The sequence below is a fragment of the Dryobates pubescens genome, chromosome 17, assembly GCF_014839835.1.
Source record: "Dryobates pubescens isolate bDryPub1 chromosome 17, bDryPub1.pri, whole genome shotgun sequence".
NCBI lineage: Eukaryota > Metazoa > Chordata > Aves > Piciformes > Picidae > Dryobates > Dryobates pubescens.
Window position 1 is genome coordinate 6205618 of NC_071628.1, and position 16274 is coordinate 6221891.

Here is a 16274-nt window from a genome sequence, read left to right on the forward strand (position 1 = left end):
CCTTGGGCACAGGAATTTTTGCTAGGCATTGTGCTGTTTAGATGAGACCCCTGCCAAACAGCACCGTGAGAGCTTGTGTGTCTCCACTGGTGAAGAGCTGTCACAGATGGGCTGTCATCAGTGCTGTTGTGTCATCTTCCACTGAGTGAGGCTTCTCTGCCAGGAAGCAGAAAGAGTTGAGCATGAAACCAGTTCTTGGGCTTGGCAGTCACAAGCATCTGGCCATTTTTACTGAAAAAGGGTGGTCTTGGCTCTTTGCTTCTAATTTCAAGCGTATCTCAAGGTTAAGAGAAGAGATTCTGTCCCTTTGCTTTGCTGACATCCCACCTCCCATACTGCCTCCAGTTCTGGTGACCCCGGCATAAGGAGGGCACAGAGCTGATAGAGCGAGTCCAGGGGAAGCCACAGTGACCCAAGGGCTGGAGCACCTCTGCTGTGAGGACAGGCTGAGGGAGCTGAGGTTGTTCAGCCTGGAGAAGACTCCAGGGGGAACTTGGAGCTGCTTTCCAATAGATGAAGGGATCCTCCAGGAAGGCTGCAGAGGGACTTTTCATGAGGGTGTTGAGAGATAAGGCAAGGGGGAATGGTTTGAAGCTGGGGGAGAGCAGGGTGAGCCTGGATGTGAGGAAGGAATTCTTCAGCAGAAGGGTGGTGAGACTCCAGCATAGGCTGCCCAGGGAGGCTGTGGCTGCTTCCTGTCTGGGGGGGTTGAAGGCCAGGTTAGATGAGGTTGGAGTAGATGGTATCTGAGGTCCCTGCCAACCTGAGCCATTCTGGGACTGATTTCTGCCTTCCCTGAATATGGGTGAATGTTTCCTGCAAGTGAGAGAGAGCTGGGGCTGGGAGCAGACAGCCTAAGCTCCCTGCTCTTTCTGGTTCATTGCACATTAGTCTCTGTTTAAGCTTCTAGAGGTAGGGAGGAAAGACTCAGGTGCAGCACTACAAAACTCAAAAGCACTTGAAGGGCAGTTTCAGGTGTGAGCTGTGAAACTTCCCAAAGGCTGCAGAGCTCCTGGTGGAGCTCAGTGTGAGCACAAACATCTCGCTCTCACTGTGGTGCATAAGGATCCCTCTTAGAAGGTAAATGAGTGGAGCTGCCTCGGGTCTCGGAGCTGCCTTGGGTCTCAGATCTGTCTGCTTGGATCCCCCACCACAGCAATCTAGCTGGTGCCAGAGTGCCTCAGTTTTACAGGAGGATTTACCCAGCAGTAGGAGCGTTTTCTGCACCATCCCAGCTGTGCTGGGAGCAGTCTGGAGCTCCTGACTCACGCAGACCTCTGGCACTCATTAACTGTGGCCGGGGGAGCAAGCAGAGGCGTGGGATGGAGACGGGTCAGCCATTGGTTTGGGGCTGAGGACAGAGGGTGGGATTTGGTGGTTCTGTGCTCTGGGTTGCAACATCTGGAGCGGCTGTTTCTCCTAGGAGGACGTGGCAGGCCGGTGCCCAGCATGTCTTTCATCCAGGTGGACAAGGACTCGGATTTCCCAATCCAAAACCTCCCGTATGGGGTTTTCTCCACGAAGGAGGAGGTGAGTACCAGCAAACTGCCCTTGGGGTGCGGTGCCATCGTCCTGAGGCTACGAATTGGAGCAGAAATTCCCAGCAAGCAGGGAGAACAGCAAGACTTCCCAGCCTGGGACGCTCACACAAGGCTCCCTGACTCGACAACCCAACCGCGGCTGCCACGAAGGCTTCTCTGGGGAGTTTGTGATGACAGCTGCTTGGAAGCTGCACAAAACGAAAGCAGAGCGTCGAGCCTTGGGGGAAGTGCTTTGGTTACTGCAGGCAGCAGTTTGGGGGAGGGGATGAGGGGGAGGGGGCCGAGTTTTGTGCCACCGTTCAACCTGTTTTGGATCCTTCCCCAGCTCGCACTTGTTTGTTTTCATTAAACCCGACCCTTCGTTGTCTTTGTGGCTGAGGCTAATCAGCCCAGCACCCCTCAGAAGCCACCTTAAATCGCTATTTCAATTCTTCTGTCGATTCCGTGGCACCCAGGCCCTCTTACACAACGTTAATTAACATGAGGGACGAGTCAAGTCTGGACTGAAACGCATTTGCAAGCGAGTGGTGTCTCCTGGTCTGTTCACAGCCTGCTCCTGGCCAGTTGGGTAGCTGCAGAAGCATTAAAGCAGGGCAGAAAATGAGCTCTGCAGTGGGGGTTATTTTTTTTTCAGTTGGGCATGTGTTTATGCAATGATGAATTAAATGTGCAAGTGTCACATTTAAAGCTGTGCCCAGCAGCTACAGGCTGAGCCAGCTTCAGGCCTTCTGTTTTATGCTCCCATAAGAAAACTGCGGTTCAGCATCTCTTCCAAGGGTGTAGCTCCCAGCTCCCATTTGCATGAGAACTGAGGCCAGCTAGGCTGAAACTCGCACCTCTGAGTGCCTGCTGGGATGGAGCCCTGGAGATAGGGCCTCCTGGAGGGAGGGGAAAGAAGGCAAGAACCACATCTCAAGGAGAAGTGGAGGATTTATTTATCATGGCTGGTGGAAACTTCGTGATTATCTCCTGCTTTCTGCTGTCTTGGCTGAGCCAGGCAGGCTCAAAAAGAATTTAAACTGGAAGATTGTATTTTCTGATGTGGTATTTTCCAAAGATAAACCCAAGATGGCTCATTTAATCTCCTCCTAGGGCTGTGTGTGTGGTTATCTAGCAAGTCGGGATTATTTTCCTGCCTTCTCCAGTAAGACTTCTCTGAAGGAAACCTCTTCACTCAAACTGTGTGAAAAGACAGCCACAGGCTCAGGGAAATTGCTTAGGAAAGTCCAGTTCTAAAAGCAGCCCCGTGGTTCAAGGCTTTCCAGCTGAAGCAGTTGCTGTCACTCCTGACCATCCCAGTTACAAATTAACCTGACACGACCTCGAGCTTTTCCTGCAGCAGGGTTTGCTGAACAAACGCAGACTATCACATTTGGAATCATCTTTAGAAAGCAGAGGCTGAGGAGCAGGCTTCAGAGCCTGGATGTGCAGAGCTGGTTTTGGAAGGACTGTGACCACTCTGCCTTTTATTTCCCTGAAGACATTGCCAGCTGCCTTTGAATGCTGCAGCAGTTTTCTGGTCCCCGTGGGGTGCAGCTGTGGTGGAGCTGCAGCGGTGTCGCTGCCAGCTCCACAGGCGCTCGGTGCTGGCCCTGACGGGGCTGGGGTGGATGAAGGGAGCGTTGTGTCCTTGTGTCCAGCACATGTGAGGAGCTGTTCCTGCAGCAAGGGCTGCACTAGGGTCTGCAGGCCAGTCATGGGTTCCTTGCGTGGCAGCAGGAGTGGTTGTATAGGGCAGCCTCATGCAGCATGGCTGCAGCAGTAACCTGGCTGGGCAAGGTGTTCCCCATGCCAGTGGAGCCCAGAGCAGCCTGGTTCTCCAAATGCATGGTGCTAGGGATGGGATCAGTCCTGCCCAGAGGGAGTCTATGCTTACTTTCCCCACCTGTGGAAGGAGGAAGAGCATTTGCCTGCTTCCCAACCCTTTTGAGATGTGTGGGCTTGTTCTGCAGTGCTTGTCCTTCAAGAGGGGTGGGCAACTGCTTCTGGGGAAAGGGAGCAGTGAAAGAAAGCTTTGCAGCTTGTCCTGACCTTCCCCTAAAGGATGGGGCTGAGGAGAAGGCTGTCTCCCATCCCTCAAAGTCTGCAGAGGGTCTGCAATGATGCCTCAAGGTCCAGTCTCATGGAGTAGCTTTTACTGGCCAGTTGCTGTGCTATCAGCCTCTTGTTCCTGAGGGATTAAACTTTCTGTGCTCACTGCCTTCCTCCATGCCTTCTCTGGAGGCTGTGTGAGCACAAGCACAAACTCTCCTCTTCCCCACCTCCTCTCCCTGCTTTGCAGCCTAGGCACAGGCTCGGGGTGGCGATTGGAGACCAGATTTTGGATCTCAGCGTCATTAAACATCTGTTCAATGGGCCGGCTCTTGCCAAGCAGCAGCATGTCTTTGAGCAGGTATTTACCAGTCTGCTGTTCTGATTCCCTTCCACACATTAGAAATATTCCATGGGGGCTGTTAGCAGCTTGTGGTGAGGTGATGGACACGAGCAGGCAGGAAGAACTCATCACACCTGTGGCAGCAAGGGCAGCAGAGGCACTGGAGGTTGGGGGGGAGGATATTTTCATTGGAAGCTTCTTCAGACTTTGGCAGTGCAGGGTCTGGCACAAAACCTAAGCATCACTTCAGTCCTGCTTGTGCCTCCAGTGCTTTGTGGCACCAAAGCAGATGGGATTTTAGTGACAGGGAGGCTGTGTTAAAGGCAAAGGTAAACACAAATTAGTGCTGGTTACAGCTGGGCAAGGTAGCAAAGCTGCTGAGGTCTGAAGTGATGTCTTACGATGGGCATGCAGCACGTCCTGCTGCAGAGGACTTGTGGTGGCAGGCCAGGAGCACAGCGGGGACAGGCAGCGTGGGCAGGCACTCAGCCCTGGGGTGAAAGTGCAGGGACATCTTCCATGCATGTGAAGGTTAAGGAAGCTGTGGGCTTGTGTCTGCCACCCCACCTCTCTGTGTCACCTGTCAGCCTACCCTGAATGCCTTCATGGCCCTGGGCCGGCCAGCATGGACCGAGGCAAGGGCCTGCCTGCAGAGGCTGCTGTCAGCTGGGGAGCCAGCCCTGAGGGACAACGTGGAGCTGCGGAGAAGGTGAGGGGAGCAGGCTGTGGTGCCTTGGCAGCCATGCTCTGTGTCACCTGCATCACTGGGTGACACAAGGCACCAACATCAAAGGGCTGAATGTGGCCACCTGCCACCTGCATGGGAATTCACTGGGGTTGGAGCGTAGTGAGGGCTTCCTGCTCCTAACCATGTCCCTAATGAATCCTTTGACTGCCCACAGATCCGGGGTGTCACCCTCTGCCTGGGAACACCAAGCTCTGCCCCAGGGTATGCCCAGACCTGCCTCTCTGGAGGCAGGAGGCCTTCAAGGCAGAGGAGGCTGCAAGGGCCTCTATTCCATCTCTCCTGCTTCCTCCAGCACTGCCCTGCCTATCCCAGCTGGAGAATCTTCTGGCATGGGGACGTCCCTCCAACTGCTCCTCAGAAACCACCTAACTTTGCTAAACCCAAATCTGTTGTCACAAACTGGCTTCAGATATGGGGTAGGGCAGCGGTGCAGGAGGGGAATCTGTGCTTGCTGTGCTGGTGGGGAGCCTGCCTCCATCCACCACACACCGTGTCTGCCCAGGGCCATGCTTTGAGCAGCTGCCCCAGCAGCAAGCAGGAGCCCTTCCTCCCTCCTGCCGGGGTGATTTAGGCAGGCGTGCAGGGGAGGAGCTGAACCACTGTTTGACACAAGAACCTTCTGCAGTTCCAATTGGGCACCCCATGAAATCATCCTTTCCATGCAGCAGAGGCAGTGGAGACCCACTCAGCTGTGTGCACGGCCATGGGGTGTTTCTCTTGGGGGTTGGACAAGATGATCTCCAGAGGTCCCTTCCAGCCCCTGTCATGCTGTGTGTGCTGTTCTGTGTCCCCAGGGAAACCAGTCAGCTCTCCTCAGGCGTGCCTCCCTTCCCACTCACACCCCCAGGGCTGCTCTTAACCATCCCAGTACCAGCTCCTTGAGCGCTCGTCTCAGTCTTTCTGCAAGGTTTCTGTGCTGCAAAGTAAATTAAGGAAGGAGCTGGAGAGAGAGTCAGCCTCTTGCATGCTTAGAAACCGCTTAGGGGATGAGAGCTGCGGGTTTTCTGGGAGCTGAAGGTGCTTTTCATTTCAGAGCATTTGTGCCTCAAGCTTCGGCCACGATGCACCTGCCAGCCCACATCGGTGAGTCTGCAGCTGAGGGATGCTCAGCACTGCCCTTTGCTCCCTCCCAGAGAAGCTGCTTTATTTCCAGCCTGCTCAGACAGACAGGCCATAGCTGAGACAGGGAATGGGTTTTGCAGGAGCTAGAAGTAGTTTATTGCACGTAATGAAAGGGAGGTGCTGTCTGTGGCACAAGAATAAAAGCCTGGGGAAGTTCAATAGCAGCCAGAAAGTTCCTGGCTGCAGTTTTCCCTAAATCAGGGTTGTCTGGTGCCCCATAACTTTTGTCATTGCCTTGGCATCACCAAACCTTTGTGACTGAAGCCAGGGAATAAACACTTGCTCAGTTTCCAACATTTCCCCCATCTGCCATCAGAGAATAAATCAGCTCTTCCAAGCTTTCTGTGGCACATACTCTGGCACAGCCTCATCAACAGGCATGAGTCTCCACTCCCACACCGTTACTCTGCAGCTCAGATCTTACCTTTGCTCTCAGGAAGCCATGGAATGCTTTGAAGTTAGTGTTTGCCTACAGCTACAGAGATAGTTCCCTCTTTTTAACAGAAATTTGTATTTGGACTCAGACCAACTTGATCAAAATCACTCGAGGGATGTGACCTTGACAGGAGCGGGGACATCAACTTTTCCATTTCCCAGCCAAGCCCTGTTCCTGCTGGGCTTTTGTCTTCCATGGAGCACAGCCCTGGTTTAGGACAAAGGCTAGGCAGGCCCAAAGGAACCACGATAAGTTTCCATAGATGTGATACCTTCCTGAAACCGGTTTCCAGCTGAATATGTCTTGTCCAAAAGGGGCCAGCTCCGGGCAGTGCTGGCTGCCGAGAACGAGCGCAGTGCCCAGGCTCTATTCCACCGTGAGAAGTTATTTAGCTTTCCTCCACGCTTCGCTTCAGCCCTGTCCTCTGCTGGGGCTGCAAGAGAACTTTCTGAGCTTGCGAAACGACCGAACGTGATGTGAATGTCCCCCGGCAGGTTGAGCTTTGTCCCCAAGCCCCGCGGCTGGCCCGGGAATCCGAGCGGCGAGCGCTGTTCTTCAGGAGCGCCAGCAGAGGGCAGCAGCTGCCCTGCCTTGGAGCCGGCTCCTCGCTTGGGCGCCAGCGGCGGCCCCGGCGCAGCGCGGCCGGGCTGGGCTGGGCTTGGCTGGGCTTGGCTTTGGGACGCGCTTTTCGCCCTCTTCTGTACCGGAGACTTCCCAAACCCGGCCAGTTTTGCAGGCATAATTTATAGTGAGGTGTTAATCACTACCTGTATGCTATTAATTGCATCCCAATGCTAATAATACCAAGCGTCGCTGCGCGCCTCTGCTCTGCTCTCGCTGCCTCCTCTGCCAGCAGCCTGCCATGCCCCAGCGGATGGGAGATCGATACCCTGCCATTGATCTTTATCTTACGGCCTTCTCCCCACGCAGGAGATTACACTGACTTCTATTCTTCCCGACAACATGCCACAAACGTTGGGATCATGTTCAGGGGCAAGGAGAACGCTTTGATGCCGAACTGGTGGGTAGTTCCAGTTTCCCTCTGGTGCAGCACTGGTTTGCATGCTTCTCCCTAGTTAAAGGTAAATTATTTTAAGAACTGAGGAGTCTTTCAGCAAAATACTGATTTCAGCTGATGGCAGATGAGAGTGTGAACTGCCAAGAGCTGAGTCAGAGAACTGCAAACTGCATTTGTCCAGCCTTAGCCACGTTGTGTTGCAGCCACGCTGGTTACAACACAGACCTCTGGTTCAAAGACAGCTTTACCTTTGAAACTGGGGTTTGGGAAGTGATAAGACAGCAAGGTTGAAGCTTCAAGTAGCTGAGTGGCACAGAAGTGCATTAACCCAGCCACGTGGCTTTGGACTATGGTGTGTCCACATCCTGTCGCAGAACGAGTAAGGTGCAGGTGTCCACACCTGCCTGTGCAGAGCTCTCTCCTCATTCCTCACACCTCCCTGGTGCTGGTAGCCCCAGAAGCTGCCCTGGGTGGTGGTGATCACACAGCTAACCCATGCTCTGTGGTGCTCTCTCACAAGGCTGCACTTACCTGTTGGTTACCATGGCCGGGCATCAAGTGTGGTGGTGTCTGGGACGCCCATCCGGAGACCTGTGGGGCAAATGAAACCTGACAATGGTGAGTCCATGGGAGGCTTTTACTGGGACATCTTCCTGTTGTAATTGTTTTAATGTGTGTTCCACATTATAGAATAGTAGGGAGGAAGGACCTGGGGTGGCTTGTCTAAAGTCCAGTCTGGGGTCAAGGCAAGAGAAAGCACCAGGTCAAGTCCATCATGTGTTTGCCAGCCAGGCAACATTCACTGCTCTCTTCCTTCTGGCTCTTACTTTCATTTCCCTTCTTGCCTCCCTGTTGTGAAATACTCTTTCTTCTACCCACAGATAAACCTCCAGTGTTTGGTGCTTGTAAGCGTCTGGACATCGAGTTAGAAATGGTAAGAGGAGGCTTCCCCACCCCCCATCTGAAGACTCTTAAAATAGGAACAGAGGCAGCTTCAGCTTCTTCTCAAATGAATGTCTCCCAAGTCCCTTGCTGTGGTTCCCTCTGAGCAGAAGGCAGTGAAGGTTTCTGGAAGACAGACTGAGGAAGTTGGGGCTGTTCAGTCTGGAGAAGAGAAGGCTCCAAGGAGACCTAATTGTGGCCTTCCAGTATCTGAAGGGGGCTACAAGAAAGCTGGGGAGGAACTTTTTAGGGTGTCAGGGAGGGATAGGACTGGGGGGGGGGGGGTGTGGAACAAAACTAGAAATGGGTAGATTCAGATTGGATGTGAGGAAGAAGTTCTTCCCCATGAGGGTGGTGAGAGCCTGGCACAGGCTGCCCAGGGAGGTGGTGGAAGCCTCATGCCTGGAGGTGTTTGCAGCCAGGCTGGATGTGGCTGTGAGCAACCTGCTGTAGTGTGAGGTGTCCCTGCCCATGGCAGGGGGGTTGGAGCTGGCTGAGCCTTGAGGTCCCTTCCAACCCTGACAATTCTATGATTTTTGCTCCTGTGCTTTGGCAGCATCATGCCCTTGTTTGATGCCTGTCCCTTAGCCACACAGTGCTGTTAAGGATGTCAAGCCTGCCAGCTTCAGGGAGAGGAAGAAAGAGGGAGCAGGCCATGGGTTTGTCTAGTTGTGTATTGGGAAATGCTGCAAACCCCCATCCTGGCCAGCCTCTGTTGCTTGTGCACTTAACCCTCAGTGCAGTAAAGATGTCTAGCTTCAGAAACTGCCTTCATCCCTATTTTGCTCTTCAATTGCAGGCATTCTTTGTAGGTCCTGGAAACAAGTATGGGGAGCCAATTCCTATCAGCAAAGCCCAGGAGCACATCTTTGGGATGGTCCTGATGAATGACTGGAGTGGTAACTGGTGCTGGAGAGGGGTTTACAGTGTCATGGGAAAGCCTACAGAGGGGCCAAGGTCATCTGTTGACAGTGGAGTGGTGATCACTGGCAGCACAGGGCACAAGTGGAAGGGCTGAAAATGAAATGCTGTCTGCAGTTCTCAGGCTTTGTCTCAATCCATCTCTCAGCAATCAGTGGAATCACAAATTGCTGTCTAATGAAGATTCATTTACTTATGAAAGACCTAATACCAGCCTGGTTTCTCCTGAGCAGGGATGGAGCAGCCCTAAGGGTGGTGATGCCAACAGAGGATTGATTTTTGTGTCAGGACTAGGGGCAGGATTTGGCAATCACAAATCCCTCAGCCTCAGCATGGATTTGGCTCGTTGAAACTGGCCCTGTGACTGGCACACACCACTGGCTGGCTGCAAAAGCAAAGTAGTGGTTGCATGAGGACAGCCTGAGTCCTTTTCCTTGTTGCTGGATTTGCTTCCTCATCACCCTAGTCTAAGAAAATGGATTTGAGGGTCTGGAAGGGATGGATTTAGAATCAGAGAATCAATAAGGTTGGAAAAGACCTCAAAAATCATCAAGTCCAACCTGTCACCCAACACCTCATGACTACTAACCCATGGCACCAAGTGCCACATCCAGTCCCCTCTTGAACACCTCCGGGGACAGTGACTCCATCACCCCCCAGGGCAGCACATCCCAATGGCCAATCTCTCTTTCTGGGAAGAACTTTCTCCTCACCTCAAGCCTAGATCAGGACTTGGGCACAGTGGCTAGAAAAGGGTGGTGGGGACATTTCCACTCCATGCTATTCTTTCACAGACTATGTTTAACAGCATTGCTCTGAACTTTCTCTCCCTAGCCCGTGACATCCAGAAGTGGGAATACGTCCCTCTGGGTCCCTTCCTGGCCAAGAGCTTTGGCACCACCATCTCGCCTTGGGTGGTTACCATGGATGCTCTGATGCCATTTGTGCTGCCAAACCCTGTCCAGGTTAGCAAGGGCAAGGGTTGACAAGGAGGCAAAGCAGTGGCTAGAAACTTCCAGCAGCACTGGGAGCTCCCATCAGTAGAAACCACCGAGCTGCATCGATGCCAAGCCCTTGCTTCATGGAGCTGACAAGTGTGACCCTGCTCCCACACTCATGAAGGCACCCTGGGCCCTCTGAGTTCAAATGCTCACTGTTGTCACTAGTACTGGCACCTGGTGCCCTGAGCTGTCATCCTGACAGCTTGAGCAAGGCAGAAAATTCACCTCCTTTAGAAGAGCTGGAAAAGAAACTGATCAGAGAGCCTCTTGTTAGTCTTTGGCAGCACTCAGCATCCAGCAAGCAGTGGAGAAAGAGTGGACTGAGGCCAGAACACTTTGTTCAAGCATTTCCACTTGTCTGCATTGTGGAGATGTTTAGTTGAAGCTGGGAAAGAGAAGAGAGACCTGCAGAGGACTGCCTACCCCTGGGCAGGCACAGAGCAGGGGTGTCCTGGCACTGTATTTGTCTTGGGTCTGATGCTGGAGAGGGCTTTTGGACCCTGGGTGCAGAAGAAGGAACTGGATTGCAGAGCTGTCACAGCTCTGCAGAAAGGTCTTCAGGTTTCTTGATAGAATAGAACAGGATTAACCAGGTTGGAAAATACCTTTGAGCTCATGGAGTCCAACCTATCACCCAACACTATCTGAGCAACTAAACCATCTTCAAATGTGAGTGCCTGAGAGCAGGCTCAGTGAAGTGAATGTGGTCTGCTTGAAGAAGAAGTCCCTGGGATGGCTCCTGGGGTCTATCCTCTCTGTTTGTTTAGACTGTGATGCCTCTTCTATGCTTTCAGGACCCCAAGCCACTGCCCTACCTTCAGGATAAGGAGCCCTACACTTTCGACATCAAGCTCTTTGTTGCTATTAAAGGTATGGCAATGCTGACTGAAGCTGACATTGGCAGCTAAGGAATGCAGAACCACCACACAGACAGTTTGCTCTTGGCTCTGCAGACCTCCTTTGCCCAGACTGCCTCTGCCAGAGAAAGAGGCAAAGCCTCTTGCTGTTCCCACCGGCTGTGCAGCAGCGTGCCAAGGAGGGGAGACCTCCCAGATGGGGAGGCTCCCTGTGGGGGTCTGCCTGCATGGGCAGGAACAAGTAGGGCATGGAAAGATCAGATGGGTGTGGGATTCAGATGCTCACCCAGCTCATGGCCCTGCTGACTGGTAGGTCCAGGGGGTGCTCCTGCAGCGGAGCAGAGAGCAGGAAATGGGCAGCTTGGTGCTGCCCACTGCCCTCTGCACTCTTTGTTTTGCCTTCATTTTCTATGGAAAGTGTTGCTACTTGTTTCTTGCTGGGGATTGCAGTGGTCAAAGGAGTCTCCATCCACCTGTACAATGAAAAGGCTCCAGCCTCATTCCCCCAACACAAACAAACTGCTTCCTGTGTTTCATTTTCTGCAGGAGAAGGGATGAGCACTCCAGCTACTATATGCAGATCCAATTTCAAGGTAAGACACCAAACTCTTTCATTTGTTTGAGGTCTTGCTGATGCTATCAGCTCCAGCCTTTGGCTGTTCCAAACATGGACTTTTGCCTTAGCTGAAGGTCAGACCTGATGCATGAGGGTGCAGGGGACAGAGGGAGAAGAGTGGAGAGTGGTGAGGGTTCATCCTGACTGAGATGGAGACAGCTAAATGCTTAAGGGTTGGAAGGATGCAGCTCTTTCTGCTGCTCAGTTTAGGGTACTCAGAGCATCCTAAATTGTGGCTCAGGCCAGGCAGGCAATGGGAATGACCTTTGCTGTGCTGGGGTGCAATGCAGCCTCCCAGTCACAGCTGGAATTCAGCTGCAGTCTTGCTGCTGCAGCACAGCCTGAGCCTGGCTCTGCCCTGGCCCCTCTGTGGCTGCTGGAAGCCAGGAAGTCCCTGTACCAGCTGCAGGATTCCTCCATCAGTTTTATAGTCACATTTGACTCTTTGCATAGTAATTACCTTAATCAGTAAATCAACAGTCAGCAAATCAGTCGTAAGGAGATTTTCCCATAGAGCCATTAAAACAGTGGAGGTACTCACGGGGCCTGGGTCAGCAGAGCTGGCCTTAGGGAGGAAGAAGAGAGAAAATGGCATCCAGCCGAAAGAAGAGACATTTAAGGGGCTGAACTGCTTGTTAAAGTGTTAGGTGTGCACATGGCAGCTCCTGGTCACCATTTAGAAAGCAATCGGCCAGGCCACAGTGACTACTGGAAGCACAGCACTGAGTAGTGCTGGAGGCTGATTTTAGGCTGCTGAAGGTTCCCAATTCAAGAGGGAAAGCTTTTTCTGTAGGTACAGCCTTAGCAGCAGCAGCCCAAGAATGCAATGACTCCTGCATGGCCTAATGGCACACCAGAGAGGTTTCTCTTTCACTGCTATAGCCTCCTCTTCCTCCTTCCTCCAGCACATGTACTGGACAATGAAGCAGCAGCTGGCTCATCATTCCATCAATGGCTGCAACCTCAGACCAGGAGACCTCCTGGCCTCTGGCACCATCAGTGGACCTGTAAGTGTTTAACAGTCACAGAACTGCTCAGCAACCCAAAACCAGCTGAGCAGGGCTATGGGTCTAATACTCCTTTGGTTTGTGCAGCCATGAAGACCTCTGCAGCTCTCCCTAGGCACTTTGGGCTGATGCTTTGGTAGCCCCAGACCCACACTGAGGGGTTTGTGGCATTTGGGGTTCTCCTCTTTTCCTTCCCATCAGAACTGTTTTCCTACAGATGCAAATTGATTTCTGTGCACAGCCTTCATTCCACCCTGAAGTGCAGCTGTCCTGTGTCTGGGCAGAATGTTGAAGGTGCATGGGGGTAACTTCTAGTTCCCTTGATGCTACCTAGTCAGAGCTAACTTCACAAACCACTGCTCCCCTTGGGCTGCCCAGGGGACAGCTGCTGCAGGGCAGGGGTACTTTGTGCAACATCCAACATAAATCCTGCTCATGCCCTTTGAAAGAGCCTCAGGTAAATGGTTCAAGTTGCAATACCTCTGTGCTTCCATTCTGAGCATTTCTGGACTGCAGATAGACATTGAGGGTTGGGCAAGAGGTCCTTTAAAGGTCCCTTCCAGCCAAAAGCATTCCATGAGTTAATGATGGGGACTTAAAACCTTCACCAGCTTTGCTTTTCTGAAGAACAGACTGTAAAGGAAAAGTGGCCAGGCACTGGAACAAGCTGCTCAGGGAAGTGGTGGAGTCACCACCCCTGGAGATGTTAACAAAATGTGTAGACATGGCACTTTGGGGCATGGCTTGGGGGTCATGGTACTGTTGGGGTGATGGTTGGACTTGGTCTTAGAGGTCTTTTCCAACTTTACTGCTTCTGTGGGTGCTGTGGTTTCTAAAAATCCAAAGCATGCCTGCATGAATGCACTGCACTTGTGCAAGTGCCCTCACTTGGCTTCCATTCTTGCTGTAGCAAACCCAGACCACTTTCAGAGGGTTTTGCACTGCCTTGCTCGCAGCAGACAATGGCTCTCAGCATGACTGCTGCTGGTGAGCAAGCAAATAACATGCAGAAGCAGGAAAGCAAGCTGAGGGATCCATGAATTAAACCAACAGTAAAGCTCTGCTCTGCCAGGCTAACACACTGGTGTGTCTCCTTCCAGCAGCAGGTAGAATAGAATAGAATAGAATTAACCAGGTTGGAAAAGAGCCTCAAGATCATCTAGTCCAACCCATCACCCAACAAGAAGGCCAATGGCATCCTAGCCTGTATCAGGAACAGTGTGGCCAGCAGGAGCAGGGAGGTCATTCTGCCCTGTGCTCAGCACTGGTCAGGCCACACCTTGAGTCCTGTGTCCAGTTCTGGGCCCCTCAGTTTAGGAAAGATGTTGAGATGCTGGAAGGTGTCCAGAGAAGGGCAACAAAGCTGGGGAGGGGTTTGGAGCACAGCCCTGTGAGGAGAGGCTGAGGGAGCTGGGGTTGCTTAGCCTGGAGAAGAGGAGGCTCAGGGGAAACCTTCTTGCTCTCTACAACTCCCTGAAGGGAGGTTGTAGCCAGGAGGGGGTTGGTCTCTTGTCCCAGGCAACCAGCACCAGAACAAGAGGACACAGTCTCAAGCTGTGCCAGGGGAGGTTTAGGCTGGATGTTAGGAACAAGTTCTTCCCAGCAAGAGAGGTTGGCCATTGGGATGTGCTGCCCAGGGAGGTGGTGGAGTCACCATCCCTGGAGGTGTTTAAGAAGAGCCTGGTTGGTGTGCTTGGTGCCATGGTTTAGTTGATTAGATGGTGCTGGGTGAGAGGTTGGATTTGATGATCTCAAAGATTTCTTCCAACCTGGTTAATTCTGCTCTGCTCTGCTCTGCTCTGCTCTGCTCTGCTCTGCTCTGCTCTGCTCTGCTCTGCTTTCTGGTCAACTGAGCAGGACAGACACCAAAAAGCTATTTATCTGTTGCTGAACTCTTGCTGCAGGAGCCAGAGAGCTTTGGCTCCATGCTGGAGCTGTCCTGGAATGGAACAAAAGAAATCCCCCTGGGCAGTGGTCAGTCTCGGACATTCCTGCAGGATGGAGATGAAATCATCTTGACAGGTAATGGCCAAGCAGCTGCTCTCCCACTGCACCAAGGACACCTTTCCATAGACCTCAGCAGGGGGCTGGGCTGTTCTGTTGGTAGGGAGACCTTATTGCTGTCTACAACTACCTGAAAGGAGGTTGTAGATGGGTGGGGGTTGGTCTCTTCTCCCAGGCAACCAGCACAGAACAAGAGGACACAGTCTCAAGCTGTGCCAGAGGAGGTTTAGGCTGGAGGTGAGGAGAAAGTTCTTCACAGAAAGACTAATTGGCCATTGGAATGTGCTGCCCAGGGAGGTGGTGGAGTCACTGTCCCTGGAGGTGTTCAGGAGGGGATTGGACGTGGCACTTGAAGCCATGGTTTAGTCAGTCAGGAGGTGTTGGGTGACAGGTTGGACTTGATGATCTCTGAGGTCTTTTCCAACCTTGTTGATTCTGTTCTTCCCTTGCATCTGCCTCGTGACATCTGCCACCTGAATGAAGTGCAAGGTTGGGCCAGGCAGCAAATCAGCTTGCCAGTTAGAGTGAGGATGCTGCAGGTTAGGTTTGCAAACAGAAAGGTGGCCCAGCCTGCTTTTGCTCTTTGATCAGTGTCCCCCAGCTTGCCCTGGGGCTGTGCTGAACGCTTTGGTGCTGCTGCTGTTTGGGTTTGTGTTCCTGGGCTACTCGAACTCCTCCAGCTGTTATTCTTGTCCTGCCCCTCATTGCATTTCTGAAATGTTTCTGCTCAGTTTTGGTCTCTTGGTGCCTTTATTTCCTTTCAGTCCTGCTGAAACCCTGCTGCCCTCCCAGAGCAAAGCTGTCTGTTGTTTTCTGACTCCTAGGTTACTGCCAGGGCAACGGCTTCCGCGTGGGGTTCGGGCAGTGCTCGGGGAAAATCCTTCCAGCCCTGGCGGGTCCCTGATGACTGGAGGAAGAGAACATCCAAGGAGGAAGATCTCTTCCCCCACCCCCAGCACTAGCAGTCCTGCTCCTCTGTTCAGATGTATTATTTTTATATGAGTGATTGGAATCTTCTTGGATGTAATGATCAATAAATGTCTGAAAGCTGAATGTGTCTCTCTGGTGCGGGAAGAAAAGGATTTCAGCGCTGGCTTTCAAAACAAGGAGGTGACCGTGCCAGGGGAAGTTTAGGCTGGAGGTGAGGAGAAAGCTCTTCCCACAGAGAGTTGTTAGCCATTGGGATGTGCTGCCCAGGGAGGTGGTGGAGTCACCATCCCTGGAGCTGTTCAAGAGGGGATTGGACGTGGCACTTGGTGCCATGGTTTAGTAGTCACGAGGTGTTGGGTGACAGGTTGGACTTGGTGATCTTTGAGGTCTCCTCCAACCTTATTGATTCTATGACTGAAGTGGAAAGTGAGATTTAAACTCTCCTGCTGTATTACTGTTTGCTTCATAATTATAGAAAGAGGCTTTCAAGTGAACTTAAGTTCTCAGAAATCTAGGCTGGTGGTAGCAGCTGAGGTTGCATGCTGACCTGCTTTCTTTCACAGGCATCCTGGCCTGTATCAGGAATAGCGTGGCCAGCAGGAGCAGGGAAGTCATTGTGCCCCTGTGCTCAGCACTGGTCAGGCCATACCTTGAGTACTCTGTCCAGTTCTGGACCCTCAATTTAAGAAGGCTATTGAGACACTTGAACGTGTCCAGAGAAGGGCAATGAGGCTGGGGAGGGGTCTGGAGCACTGCC

General features: G+C 52.5%; 1 protein-coding gene across 1 annotated transcript; it reads left to right on the forward strand.

Moving 5' to 3' along the window:
- Positions 1-1418: 1418 nt before the first annotated feature.
- Positions 1419-15528, forward strand: FAH (fumarylacetoacetate hydrolase). The gene is made up of 14 exons (XM_009903904.2): positions 1419-1530; positions 3823-3933; positions 4503-4624; positions 5697-5746; positions 7152-7242; positions 7760-7857; positions 8121-8173; positions 8981-9080; positions 9937-10067; positions 10898-10973; positions 11507-11553; positions 12482-12583; positions 14488-14605; positions 15412-15528. Exons 1-14 carry the CDS (start codon positions 1450-1452, stop codon positions 15489-15491), a joined length of 1260 nt encoding a protein of 419 aa, XP_009902206.2. The 5' UTR covers positions 1419-1449; the 3' UTR covers positions 15492-15528.
- The last annotated feature ends 746 nt before the right edge of the window (positions 15529-16274 follow it).

Bases quoted from the DNA above. Each gene is read 5' to 3' on its own strand.
- FAH (XM_009903904.2), top strand. From the start codon at position 1,450: ATGTCTTTCATCCAGGTGGACAAGGACTCGGATTTCCCAATCCAAAAC. The intron at 7,858-8,120 runs GTGAGTCCATGG...TTCTACCCACAG, and splicing joins GCAAATGAAACCTGACAATG to ATAAACCTCCAGTGTTTGGT. The intron at 8,174-8,980 runs GTAAGAGGAGGC...CTTCAATTGCAG, and splicing joins TGGACATCGAGTTAGAAATG to GCATTCTTTGTAGGTCCTGG.